Below are 15,364 nucleotides of genomic sequence, written 5' to 3' on the forward strand. Positions count from 1 at the left end.
TGGCCAGCGGCAGCACTTTAGTATCTTTTGCATTCTGTTGGTGTTTTATTCAGGTAACAAGTTTTTGTTTTGTTTTTATAAGTACTTGTGCCCTTTTATCATGGCAGACAAAAGAGACGATACAATTATTTATGAATGCATGGACGTCTTGTATGACATTCTGGATGACTTGGCTGACTGGGAAGAAGGCATTGGATATCAAAAAAATTATAGTGAAGCAGAATCATTGAAAGATAGTGAAATATGTTCAAGAATAATTCAGTGAACGCTACAGTTGCCAATTGATTTTGATGACTCAGATGGAGAAAACAGTGCACAGTGGTCAGACTTTGATTTACCGAGGACCAATAATAAATTTGAAGGATCTCTGGGTCCAAACATATTTCCCAAAGATACACAGAGTGTCAAGGATATCATAGAATTATATATTGGGAACCATCTATTTGAATATGTTAGCAATGAAACCAACAAGTATTACAGTCAAAATTGCAATAGAAGGAAACTGGATAAAAAATTGCCAAATTTGTCGACATTATGGGGCCCAAACTTAGAAAATGGTTTGGGCTTGCTGTCCTTATGGGAATGGTAAAAAAAATCAAGGATTGATGATTATTGGACAACGAATCCATTGATAGACACACCGATATTTTGCAAAATGATGTCCCGCAACCGATTCAGATGAATGTTATCATTTTTACATTTTTCTGAAAACAACAATAAACTGTATAATGCCAACTGACTTTTCAAAGTTCAATTTGTAATTGATCATTTTTCCAAAAAATTAAAGAAACTTTTAATCTAAGTCAAAACATCTCAATTGATGAATGAATATCGTGGTGTTGATGGTCAAATCTTAAAGTTTACAATCTGTCAAAAGTTATGAAATATGGCATACTCATTCAGATGCTGTGTGATTTGAGTACAGGAAGCATTTCCTCATTCAAGATATATTAAAGCACTGGACAGCCTTTAGCAAAAACAGTGATGGACCTATTGACACCTTCTTATGGAAAGTGGCATCACCTCTACGTGGATAATTATTATAACAGTGTAGAACTTGCAGAGAAGTTACTTGAAAAGAAAATTCAAGTTTGTGGAATTATACGGCAAAATATAGGATTTACAGAAAAATTAAAGTGCACAAAAGTCAATGTGTTTGAAGCTTGTCATCAATGGAAAGGTGAAGTAGTTGCACAGTTATGGAGAGCTTTGAAAACTAAAATGATATGAATAATCTCTACAATACATAATGCCACTTTGACTGAGACTCAAAGAAAATGTAGAAAAACCAACTACACAATAAAAAAATGTGAAAGAATATTAGGCTACAACAAATATGTGAAAGGAGTGGATTGGGCAGACCAATATTTGAGTTATTACCCTACATACAGAAAAACTACAAAATGGTCAAAAAAGGTTTGCATGTACCTCTTTAATTGCATATTATTTAATGCATTCCGTACATGGCAATATTTCAATACAGAACACAAGAGTCTTCAATTTCACAATTTTTTATTGAAAGTATCTGATTCATGAATAAAAGAAAAACTTGGAGGTTGCCACTACATCGTGTTTGTCTCATCATGATCCACTTGACAGACTTTCCAGACACATAAGCCGAAAAAAGAGACTTCATGTGGAAGTCTTGTGGAGTTGCAGTACACCTTGGAGACTGTTTTGCTGCATATCATGTGAAAGAGAAATACTAAGTACCAAAGACAATGCAAATAAACAGTTATATGAAACAAACAAATTTTTTATTTATTTGCATGCATATATCTTTGAAATTTCATGAAAGTAGGGGGAACAGAGTTGTGAACTTATGAGAACTAATGATGAGATTAATAAAACTTAACCATCTATAATCTCCTGATAATGTCAAGAATGGCCAGCAACGAGCCAAGTAATCTGAATTAGTGCTGCCGGTACCAAGTCAAATAATTTGTAAGAGACATGTGGGAAGCAAAGCATTAAAGGCTTCGCTATTCTGTGCACAGTATACGCTACTGTTAGAAGTATTTTTTCTGTATCATGGAAACTAACTTTAAATGTGAGTAAAAGTACAAGGCATTGCTATAAAATTATGGAAATGAATCTGTCACAGATAAGTATGCATACGCCAAAGATGACAGAGCAAACAACGGAAACTCCAGGTTGGAATAACAACAATATAAGGCATAGGATAGATTGCTACTCACCATAAAGATGTCCCACTAATTTATAGACAGGTACAATGAAAACAGTATACAGTGAGAGACTGTGGCTGGCAGGGGAATTTGTTAACATATATGCCTTGATGGCAGATGATTCACATCTGCCAGATTTCATAGTGCAGCTGAGTGAGTACATTTTGCAAATTTGACCCCAGCCAGAATCATGCCATGGCTCATAACCAACATTTGTGCACAAGGAATTGTCTAACAGTACTCACATCATGTTGTGCAGAGGTGGCATCAGACAAGCACTTATGCCTCCTTATACCAGCTGCCACTATGTTCCGATCCATCATGACAAGATGTTGGGCATTTTGATCATTGGGAAATGGCACACAATTTCTATCAACTGCATAAAGCAGCATTTATGTTAGAAGATTCACTCACTACTCCCTAGCTGTCACCCACCTCCACTGTCATCTCGAAACAACTGGCTGCCTCCTGCCTTAACCGCGTCACCAAACATGATCTGGTCATCATGTACATTTTCCTTCAAGATTCTTAGATGTCTGGTGGATGCTGATGATGCTCTGCTTCTCGGTGGGGGGCTAGTGTTGCAACTACATGATATTCTGTGCTTCACATGTGCAGTCAGCTGATCACTACTGAATGTCAAATAGTGTATGCACCTGTTGCTTGGTGCACTGCCTCACACTTATTCCATATTGTGATGTGGACACTCTGTGTATTCTGTGATTTAGCAATTAATTACTCTGTTGTTTTTGACTAGCAGCTAGTTCTTTCACTATTATTGAAAGAAATAAGTGTTCATATTCTCTCTCCTATTTGAGTTTATTACAGATAGTAGCTAGAAACAACATATGTTAATTCAGAGCAGCAAATAGTTGAATGCAATAACTGCTGCCCATAGTCCACAAGCTGAGCATCTCAAAATAAGCCTCGGCCTCATATCCCTACGAGATTAGTGACAGCCCCACCACTGTCGTATTTGAACACAGTGACTACCAGATCCCTATTGAAAGCCTTAGGACTTTTCCAGAACCTCTCCCCTGAATCCATTTCCCTCCTCACCCCTGTGAGGCCCCGCACACCCATATTCTGCATGCTCTCCAAAATTCATAAACCCAACATCCCTGGATGCCCCGTTGTAGCTGGTTATAGTGCCTCCACACAAAGGATTTTGGCCATCATTGACCAACACCTCCAACCAATTTTCCATAACCTAGCCTTCCACATCAAACAAACCAACCAGTTGCTGTCTCTCCACCACCCAACCCTTTACGCCCTGGATCCGTAATTGTCACTGTTGATGCCATCTTCCTGTACACCAGCCCCCCCCCCCCCCATGCCCATTGTCTTACCACTATTGAACACTAACTTTCCCAGTGTCCTTCAGATATAAAACACACTACCTCATTCCTCACTCACCTAACTAACTTTATCTTAACACATAACTACTTCTCCTTTCAAGGGAAAGTATACAAACAAATCTGCAGCACAGCCATGAGTGCCTGTGCCATCTAGAGATAACCTTCCTAACCTTCCAGAACCCCAAACTCCTTGCCTGGTTCAGGTTCATTGATGACATCTTTATGCTCTGGACTCTAGGCCAAGACACCCTAGCCTCATTCCTTCACAACCTCAAAACCTCTCCCATCCAATTTCATCTGGTCCTCCTCAACCCAGCATGCCACCTTCCTATACGTTGGTCTCCTCCTCTCTGATGGCTCCATCCACACCTCTGCCCACATTAAACTCACTAACCACAAACTGTACCAACATTTTAACAGCTACCATTGCATACAGCTTTCCTATCCTCAGACCTAGTCCACAAACAGATTTCCTGTGCCATTTCCCCACACATCCCCAATCCTCCCACCACCCCTCAAGAGCCAGCTACAAAAGATTTCCCCCTCCACCACCCAATACCACCCTGCACTGGAACCATTGAACCAAATCCTTCGTCAGCACTTTGATTATCTATCATCATGCCCTGAAATGAGTGACACCCTACCCAAGATCCTTCCTACCCCTCCTAAAGTGGTATCCGTCACCCACCCAAACTCCACAACATACTAGTCCATAGCTACACCACACCCAATCCCAACTTCTTGCCACAGGGATCATATCCCTGTGAAAGATCTAGGTGCAAGATATGTCCACTCCACCCACTCAATACTTCCAGTTCTGTCACAGGCTTATCTTACCCAGTTAAAGGCTGGACCACCTGTGCAACAGTCATGTTGTGTATCAACTATGCTGCGGCCATTGCACAGCCTTTTGTATTGATATGACTACCAACCAGCTATCCACCAGGATGAGCGGCTACCATCAAACTGTGCACAAAAGCAAAGTAGACCATGCTCTGGCACAACATGCTGCAGAAGATATCATACTTCAGTTCAATGGCTGCTTCACAACCTGGGCCATCTGGATTCTCCCCTCCACCATCAGCATTTATGAAGTGTGCAGATGGGAATTATCCTTACAATATATTCCCTACTTCCAAAATCTGTATCTATGTCACATCAAGATCTGGCTTGTGTGGTGTGCACAGATCATGTAAAACAAATGGTAAGGCTGCAGTCCACTTGGAGTCATAGCACATGAACACCATTTTAAGAGATCTGGGCCATCCCTACAACATATGACTGCTTGCTGGTTGGTAGCTTGGGGTAGACTGATGGGTTCCACCAGAAAACCTTCTGACATGTGCGAATAGCTGCAACTTGAACTGGTGCCCTCGGTTGGTAGTAATGTGTACTGGACAACCATAATGAACAATCCACTGAGACATAAATGCCGCTACTAGTGTCTCTGTGGAGGTGTTGTCGACTGGGATCACTTCTGGCCAATGTGTAAATCTATGTATGATTGTTAGCAAATAGCGTTGTTCCTCTGATGGTGGCAGGGATCCCACAACACCAATGTTGTCTCTGGAAAGTTCCTCATGGGCATGTGGACTTGGTGTGAAACTTTACTACATTCACAGCGAAGGCACAAGCGAATTCATTGCCAGCAACCTCTGTAGTTTATATAACAGGCAGAAACAATTTTAGTAGTTACTGTGACTCCTGGGTGAGAAAGTGCATGAAGGCCATGAAAAATGCACTTGCAGAGTTCTGCTGGCACATATGGGTGAGTCTTTCCAGTGGCAGTTTCACAGTATAACTGCATATTTGTTCCTGGCATGTTTACGAGTTTGAGTTGATGGCCCAGCTCAGTATTTTGAGTAGGTTGTGGAGCTCCTGAACAAACTCTTGCACATTGGACAGGTGTAGGAGATCAACAGTTTCTGTGACAGCACTGACTCTTGACAAGCAGTCAGCTAAAACATTATTCAACATTGAGACTTGCTGGATATCCATTGAAAATTGTGCTACAAATTCAAGTTGGTTGAACTGTCTCGGCAAGCACTCATCATTGCTCTGGAAGAAGGCCTAAGTGAAGGGCTTATGGTCTGTATGTATTGTAAATACCCTTGCTTCCAGTTGAACACAGAAATATCTCACTGCCACATAGATGGCACACATCATTGTTGTTGTGCAGGCATTAGGTTGTGTAAGAACAAGGTGAGGGGTTGTCATGTCTCATTTACATATTGTTGAAGTGCAACACCAACAGCTGTCTGGCTAGCATCTACTGCTATTGCCATATTGCCAGGTATGCATGTACCACTGGATGAATGAGGACTGCAACATTGGCAATGTTCTTTTTGGCAGCTTTGAACATGTCAGTCATCACCGATGTCCAAGGCATGACTGCTTTGCCTTTTGCTTTTGGACCAGCTTATGTAACTGTGAGTGGCTTCTGTTGTTTGGCTGCCCATGGCAGGTGGCAGTGATAAAAGTTGAGCATGCTAAGACTAATATGCATTTACTGGATGCAGAATATTTAATATGACCCCAATCTACTCTGGTAAGGGGCGTGATCCCTCTGACGAAATTCGATGGCCCAAGAAAGCAATTTCAGGTCGCCCAAACACACACTTAGAAGCATTCAGGATGATATCATGGGCAGCCAGGCACTCAAAGACTTACTTGAGATGATGCTTGTGTTCCTTTGGTGTTTCCGAGAATGTGAGGATAATGTCTAAGTAAGCAAAACAGTTCAGTAAACCTCGTAGCACCAAGACTATAAATCACAGCCACTTTTGTGCAGTGTTCCACAGGCCAAAGTCATAAATAAACTTTCAAATAGGCCAAAAGATGTTATAATGTTCATTTTAGGAATGTAATATTTGGCAACAGGAATCTGGGAGTATGCCTTGGCACAATCAAGCATACTGAACACTTATTTTCCACTTAAGGCATGGCTGCAGTCTTTCAAATGTGGCACAGGGTAACGGTCAGGGATGGTCCTTGTATTTAAGGAATGGTAATCACCACATGATCACCATGCACTGCTCTTTTTGGTATGACATGGAACGATAGTGACTACACACTGTTGGATGTCTTCAGTCAGCATGGTATCAAATTCCATTGTCACAATGGTGTATTTACCTGGGACCAGCCATCTCGGCCTACATGACATCAGGGAGCCTGCTGTGGTGCTGAGATGATGGACAGTATCATGGCATACCTGTTGCAGGCCTGGGAGGCCTCGCGAGTGAGGGAAACTGGTTGAGAAGTTTCATGTACCCTCCTTCTGCTATCTGGATGACCTTGGCACTGTAGCTGGATGCATGGCATCAGAACCCACACAGCTCAATGATTGTGTTGAGCAAGCAGGCACTGGCAACGTTTTTTAGAGCAGGTGGTTGTGTGCTAAGAGATCTGACCTAATTATTGGCTCTGCCATGTCCACAACAATGAATTTTCATACTGAAAACCCAGATCTAGCTTCACATGTTGCATGTTGTTCAACTGAATGGTGGAGTAGTGCTTTTGCATTTTGCCTCTTGGCAAAAATACTCAAGTCTGATCCTGTGTTGACAACAAATTTGCACCCCGGATTGTGGTCAATCGTAAACAGGCAGGAAGAGGAATGCTCAGATGCGTCGACTTCTGCCTGGTGCTTAAGGTTCACATATTCACATGGCACGTTACACTTATGTGTTTGGTCACCAAACCACTGATTATACAAGCATATGTTAGCTGCTTGTGAGTAGTCACAATGAGGAGTGATCTCTGCCGATATCTATCTTTAACACAATGGTTAGTGAGAAGTTCACTCAGTTGTTTACTTAGGGAATCAACTTTTGTCAACAGACATCATTTGGTTGCTGTTCCAGTCCTGCAACATTCTTTGTCAACTTGTTGCAATCAGATTTAACATCTGTTAAAGAACTGCTGCACATTGCACTCATGCATGCATGTGTGCATGCACGGGAAGGTGTGCCCACTCACACACACACACACACACACACACACACACACACACACACACACACAATGCAAATGCAACTCATACACACATGATCACAATCTGGCTGCTGAAGCCAGACTGGATACAGCTGCCAGGGACTGTGTCATGCATATGTGAGCAGTGTTTGTTTGTTTGTGTGTGTGTGTGTGTGTGTGTGTGTGTGTGTGTGTGTGTGTGTCTGTTGTTTATTTTTTAGAAAGGTGTTGTTGGCCAAAAGCTTATTTTGTGACAGTCTTTTTGTTGTCCCTATCTGTGACTCATCATCTCCGCTTTATGGTGAGTAGCAACTGTCCTTTTCATAATAATGTTACATTCCAACCTGGATTTCCATTATTTTACTTATACATTACATTTCCTCCACCCCATGAACCATGGACCTTCCAGTGGGTGGGGAAGCTCATGTGCCTCAATAGACCAATAGCCATGGAGGAATGTCTGTTGAGAGGCCAGACAAACATAGTTGCAGGGGTAACAGTCTGAATGATTGACTGGTCTGGCCATGTAACATCAACCAAAATGGCCTTGCTGTGCTGGTACTGTGAATGGCTGAAAGTAGAGGGAAACTACAGCTGTCATTTTTCCCAAGGGCATGCAGCTTTACTGTATGGTTAAATGATGATGGCACCCTCTTGGGTAAAATATTCTGAAGGTAAAATAGTTCCCCATTCAGATCTCCAGGCAGGGAATACTCAGGAGAAACAAAACTGATGTTCTATGAATCCGAGCTTGGAATGTCAGATCCTTTAATCAGGCAGATAGGTTAGAAAATTTAATAAAGGAAATGGATAGGTTAATGTTAGATATAGTGGGAATAAGTGAAGTTTGGTGGCAGGAGGAACAATACTACTGGTCAGGTGAATACAGGGTTATAAATACAAAATCAAATAGGGGTAATGGAGGAGTAGGTTTAATAATGAATAAAAATGTAGGAATTTGGATAAACTACTACAAACGGCGTAGTGAATGAATTATTGTAGCCAAGATAGACATGAAACCCACATAGTACCACAGTAGTACAAGTTTATATGCCAACTAGCTCTGCAGATGATTAAGAGATTGAAGAAATGTATGATGGGATAAAAAATTATTCAGCTAGTTTAGGGAGATGAAAATTTAATAGTCATGGGGGACTGGAACTTAATTGTAGGAAAAGGAAGAGAAGAAAAGTAGTAAGTGAATATCGACTGGGCATAAGGAATGAAAGAAGAAGCCGCCTGGTAGAATTTTGCATGGAGCTAACACTTGGTTCAAGAATCATAAAAGAAGGTTGTATACATGGAAGAAGCCTGGAGGTACTGAAAGGTTTCAGATAGATTATATAATGGTAAGACAGAGATTTAGGAACTAGGTTTTAAACTGTAAGACTTTCCAGGGGCAGATGAGGATTCTGACCACAATTTATTGGTTATGAACTGTACATTAAAACTGAAGAAACTGCAAAAAGGTAGGAATTTAAGGAGATGGGACCTGGATAAATTGAAAGAAACAGAGCTTGTAGAGAGTTTCAGAGAGAGCATTAGAGAACAGTTGACAAGAACAGGGGAAAGAAATACAATAGAAGACGAATGGGTAGCTTTGAGAGATGAAGTAGTGAATGCAGCAGATAATCAAGTAGGTAAAAAGATGAGGGCTAGTGGAAATCCTTGGGTAACAGAGAAAATACTGGATTTAATTGATGAAAGGAGAAAATATAAAATTGCAGTAAATGAAGAAGGTGAAAAATAATACAAATGTTTAAAAATGAGATCAACAGGAAGTGAAAAATGGCTAAGTAGGGATGGCTAGAGGATAAATATAAGGATTTAGAAACATATATCACTAGGGGTAAGGTAGATATTGCTTACAGAAAATTAAAGAAACCTTTTGAGAAAAGGTATGAGTATCAAGATCTCAGATGAAAAACCAGTCCTAAGCAAAGAAGGGAAAGTGGAAAGGTGGAAGGAATATATAGAGGGTCTATACAAGGGCGATGCACTTGAGGGCAATACTATGGAAATGTAAAAGGATGTAGATGAACATGAAATGGGAGATATGATACTGCTTGAAGAATTTGACAGAGCACTGAAAGACCTAAGTCAAAACAAGGCCCCAGGAGTATTAGACAACATTCCGTTAGAATTACTGACAGCATTGGGAGAGCTAGCCATGACAAAATTCTTCCATCTGGTGAGCAAGATGTATGAGATAGGCGAAATACCTGCAGACTTCAAGAAGAATATAATAATTCTAATCCCAAAGAGAGGAGGTATTGACAGGTGTGAAAAATTACTGAACTATCAGTTTAATGCATCATGGTTGCAAAATACTATCACAAGTTCTTTACAATTGAATGGAAAAGCTGGCAGAAGCTGACATCAGGGAAGATCAGTTTGGATTCTGTAGAAATGTTGGAACACATGAGGCAATACTGACCCTATGACTTATCTTAGAAGATAGGTTAAGGAAAGGCAAACCTATGTTTCTAGCATTTGTATACTTAGAAAAAGCTTTTGACAATGTTGACTGGAATACTCTCCGGAGCAGAAGGCTATTTACAATTTGTACAGAAACCAGATGGCAGTTATAAATGTGAGGGACATGAAAGGGAAGCAGTGATTGAGAAGGGAGTGAGACAGGGATGTAGCCTAGCCCTGATATTACTCAATCTGTATATAGAGCATACAGTAAAGGAAACAAAAGAAAAAATTCAGTAGAAATTACAATCCATGGAAAAGAAATAAAAGCTCTGAGGTTTTCAGAAGACATTGTACTTCTGTGAGAGACAGCAAAGGACCTGGAAGAGCAGATGAATGGAATGGACACTATCTTGAAAGGAGGATACAAGATGAACATCAACAAAAGCAAAGGAAGGATAATGGAATGTAGTCAAATTAAATCAGGTGATGCAGAGGGATTTAGATTAGGAAATAAGACAGTTGATGCAGTAAATAAGTTTTGCTATTTGGGGATCAAAATAACTGATGATGGTTGAAGTACAGTGGAGATAAAATGTAGACTGGCTATGGCAAGGAAAACATTTCTGAAGAAGAGACATTTGTTAACATTGAGTATAGATTTAAGTGTCAGGAAGTCTTTTCTGAAAGTATTTGTGTGGAGTGTAGCCATGTATGGAAGTGAAACATGGACGATAAACAGTGTAGATAAGAAGAAAATAGAAGATTTTGAACTGTGGTGCTACAGAAGAATGCTAAAGATTATATGGGGAGATCACGTAACTAGTGAGGAGGTACTGAATAGAACTGGAGAGAAGAGGAATTTGTGGCACAACTTGATTAGAAGAAGGGATCAGTTGATAGGACCCATTCTCAGGCAACAAGGGATCACCAATTTAGTATTGGAGGAAGTGTGGACAGTAAAAATCGTAGAGGGGATTGGTTGATGGGACACATTCTGATGCAGCAAGGGATCACCAATTTAGTATTGGAGGGAAGTGTGGACAGTAAAAATCATAGAGGGAGACCACGAGATGAATATACTAAGCAGATCCAGAAGGATGTAGGTTGCAGTAGTTATTCAGAGATGAAGAGGCTTGCACAGGATAGGGTAGCAGGGACAGCTTGAATTCTATGTTTCTCCAGATCTGAATTTGATCTTAATAATGAATAATTTTATGAACTTCATAGATTTTGCTAATAGTGCACATTTCAGTAAACATCAATAACCACATAAAAAACCTGGAAAGATAAATCAATCAATTGAAGAATTATTTTGAACTTTAATAAAATTCTACTGAAATATAGCAAGCTTTTTATCATAATTGTGTTTTGAAAGTTAACTTAAAAGGAAGAGGGCAAGAAAGGTGTTCCATTCCAATCATACATTGAAATACTCAGTTAAAATAACAAGAACAGCACTACAGCTGTAAGTTAATTTGCCTGCAGTTATTTTTATTTTAAATATTGGTGATGAAACTAATATATCTAAGTTCAAAACAAGAGAAAATCATCTATAAGTACAATTAATTGCTAAATTTACAATAATACATACCGATATCTGTTACTGGCTTCATGAAATCTTCATATAGAGCACTAAAAACATTAGAACCCTGAGAATCCCAGTAAACATCAGAAGGAATGACATCTCCCAAGGTGTTTTTCACATAGCCATTCATCAGTTCGTATAGCTCTGCATCACTTACACGATTCAATCCTCTGAACTCTGTCACAAAAACAAAAACCACATTACTGTTATAGGTGAGGAAAATTCAAAATCATATTTAGTGCTGGAGGATCTTTTAAGTTCACTGCATAACTTAAATGTGCATCTTTAGGGGTTAATAATTTCAGCCTCAGTTATCATTTCAAAAATGATAGGAGAACATATGGCAGTATTGATAGATAATTTATGTTCAGATCCAATTTCATACTACAAAATAGATGTGAGCTGCATAAGAAATGGTTTGTCGGACCATGATGGTCAAATACCAGTAACCCCAGGAATCCTAAAAAAGGAACAGTACAGTTTCACCTTATCTTACATATTCTCTCAGAGAGAATTTAAGGGATTAATAGTGCAAAGATGCTAAGCTAGGGAACAAAGTATATAAAAAATTTAATTCTTTTCTAAAAATATTCATGCTACACTGAGAGTCCTGTTTCCTTAGAATGGATAAGGTTTAATTGTGGTGAAAGCTAAGAGAAATAATGATTAACACATGGGTTAAAAATATTTTATGTCAGGTAGAAAGAACTTTCTTTAGTGCTGGGGGCTATAGTCTTATTTAAGTTAGTTGGTATTTGATGGCAAGCAAGCTGGACAGCTCACTCCAGCAATACAGGAATGGGAGCCTGAGATTGTTAGCTACCAGTGTTGCCACCATGGTTGCACAGAAGCATTGTGCCCGCCAGATCTCAGTGAGCTGTTGCTGTAGGAGGTTCCTGTATGGCTGTGATTTGTGTAACATTTGGTTCTGCATGCCTTAAGATGTATGATGGAAGGACTGGCAGTTGAAAGAGTGATAGTCTGAGATTCACCCTCCTAAGAATGTTTCAAAAAGGTCAGCCACAGACATTTGAATTAGTGAGTTTAATGAGAGAATATACTGAGTGAGAGGGGGATACAGAACCCCATCTTATTGTTTGGATAAAGTGGTGGAGTGAACCACAGCTTTCTGCAGCAGCAAACAGTGTTTTAATTATTAACAAAGATAAATTTGTCATGGCAGGAGAGGTTCTTTTATAGGAGAGTTAGGAGAGTTACTAATATCAACCTTTGTGTGTGTGTGTGTGTGTGTGTGTGTGTGTGTGTGTGTGTGTGTGTGTGTGTGTGTGTGCGCGTGTGTGTATGTGTATGTGTCTGTGGTTTTTTGTTGTTGTTTTTGTTGAGGATGTGATATTTCATCTAATATATGCATACGATTCATGGCAGGGTCATCCAGTGATAATTGAGCTACTTGCTACCCTTTTAGAAACAGAGCTATTTAGCAGTAGAAAACTGTGTTTGTCACAAGTTGTGAAAAGTTTACTATTCCAATATAAATTTATCTGTTGCTCCAGGTTGCTACTGGACTGCTCAGATATATGTCTAGCAGCATCATTTTCTAAGGAAATTTTGAACATATCAGTTGACTTGATGAATTGTGTGTAGAGACTCAACACAGCAGGAAAACAAAAGAAAAGAATAGAATAGAAAAGAAAACACAAAGAAAATAAATACATCACATACCATACTGTTAGTGGCAGTATGATAGCCCTGATGGACAGAGGAAACAGGATAATATTGCAGCACGTACTGGAACTTTATAAAGTTTCTTTCCTAATGGTCTGCTCTTATTCAAGACCTCTAACCACCACTATGAAATGGAATGTGTGCTTTTGTGAAGTCATTTGAAGAATTTGTGCTTTGGACTAGGTCTGCAGTTATTATGGATACCTTCTGTACCATTTTATGTCACAAAATAATTACCCACAAAGACAAAGAAAAGAAAAGCCTAGTTTGCTGGATAGAGAAACGTAACATACAAATTAATAGCAATCTAAAACAGACACAATTATTAGAACTTCTATCACAATGGAAGTCAATGTACCCAATTTACCTTCTGGATTAAATGACAAAAAATGCAGAAATAAAATGATCAGACTGCCTCTCTACCATTGCTATTTCAGTGTAATAAAATTTATTTGGTTGCAAGTCAAATGTCAAGTAGCTGTAGAAAGCAAAAATGTTATGTTGGCTGAAGTGCCTTTTGAATGACTCAATTGAAAAAATATCCCTGATGATATGAAGGAACCAGTAGATGATTTACTTTATGAAGATCTTTCACAAGGTCTTATAAATTTCGGCAACTTCTCTGAGTTCTGAAATTAGAAGGAAAATTCAGGTTGGAGTTAATCCACAGTCAGCAATCTGTACTGTTAGGATTTTAACTAATTACATGTTTCAAGATGTTTGTAAATTTAGGAACCTCTGATTACTTTGTATAAGTTATTGAACTGCCAGCATAATTTCATATATCGCAGGCCATATGAAAACTGATTTTAATGAAAAAATGACTGTGTTTAGTAATACTGGTATGTTAAAGACGATCAAATTGCTTTTGACAGCTGAAAACCATATGGATAAATAATTAATTAGTGGTGCCAGGTAAAACAAAACATAATAATATTATCAAGGTTTTACTGAGTCCAAAACACAATGCTATAGGAACTAAAACTGAACCCGAAAGTTTTCTCAAATTTTTTGATTCTGAGATAATTGATTGTGTTATTGCAGTAAACCAATAGACAGATAAATCACAAGAGATCATCTGTGATTTACATAGGGACAGAGACTGCAGAAACACCTCTGCTTCTGAAACAATGGCTCTCTTAGGAGCATTGTTTCTCATTGCTGTACAAAAAGGAGTATGCTCAAACGTATTAGAGCTGAGGGCATCAGATGGCACACTGACGATTATTCTCAGGACAGCATTTAGCTGGAAGCGCTTTATGTTCTTGTTCTAGTCACTGAGGTTTGATGATACTATAACGACAAAAGAGCAACTTGCAACTGACAAAACTGCTGCTGTCTGCAATCTCCCAGCCTGCATTTTTGAACAACCACAGAAATAACTACAGCCCAGGGGAGTTCGCAACCAGAGATGAAATGCTTGTTCATTTTCATGGGTGTTGTGGTTTTGTGCAGTACATGCCCAATAAGCCTGCAAAGTATGGTCTGAAGTTGTACACACTGTGTGATAGCAAGGCATTTTACACTTGCAACTTTGAAGTATACTGCAGCAGACAGAATCCTGGACCATATCTTGCATCTAACTAGCCTATGGATATTGTGAACAGATTAGTTGGACCAATCAAGGGCACTTACAGGAAGGACCTTGTCCCTGTGACAGACTCTTTTGCTTGATCATTATTTAGATTGCACAATAGCTGACAGTTTGGTTCTTCAGGCTGTGTTCAGAAAGACTAATGCTTTTTGATGGATGATATTATTCTCAGATTTCCAAGTACTCCAATGTTCCCCAATTTGGTTCAGGCAGGTACAGTTCTTATTTAACACTTCTGCCTGTGCTGAGTGGTACCAAGTGATGAACCAGTTTTCCTTCTTTTTAAATCATTGTTGGTCAATCACACTTGGTACTCCCTCTTTTCTTCAAAAAGTGTAATCTCATAGTTTATCTGTTTTAGAACTCAAACTGATTGCTTGTGTAATGTTTTGCTGCCCATTAAATATGCACAAGTAAGTGTCTTTTAATTGTGCCTGTCTGCAACTTCATGTGTCTCCCTTATGATAAGTAGCCATCTGCCTTTTCCTACATTGTAAATATGTGCAAGTTGTATTTGTGTGGGCAGTAGTGGCTGTTCCAACAGCAGGCACCACCCCAGTAT

General features: G+C 39.3%; 1 protein-coding gene across 1 annotated transcript in view; it reads right to left on the minus strand.

The window, feature by feature from the left end:
* The window catches only part of LOC126423201 (retinoid-inducible serine carboxypeptidase-like), a 123,037-nt gene that overhangs the window by 60,393 nt on the left and 47,280 nt on the right, over positions 1-15,364 (minus strand). Inside the window, exon 7 of the mRNA XM_050087248.1 lies at positions 11,529-11,699. Within this exon, the coding sequence (XP_049943205.1) occupies positions 11,529-11,699 (171 nt within the window). The remainder of the gene's footprint in view (positions 1-11,528; positions 11,700-15,364) is intronic.

The sequence above is a fragment of the Schistocerca serialis genome, chromosome 1 (assembly GCF_023864345.2).
Source record: "Schistocerca serialis cubense isolate TAMUIC-IGC-003099 chromosome 1, iqSchSeri2.2, whole genome shotgun sequence".
NCBI classification, from domain to species: domain Eukaryota; kingdom Metazoa; phylum Arthropoda; class Insecta; order Orthoptera; family Acrididae; genus Schistocerca; species Schistocerca serialis.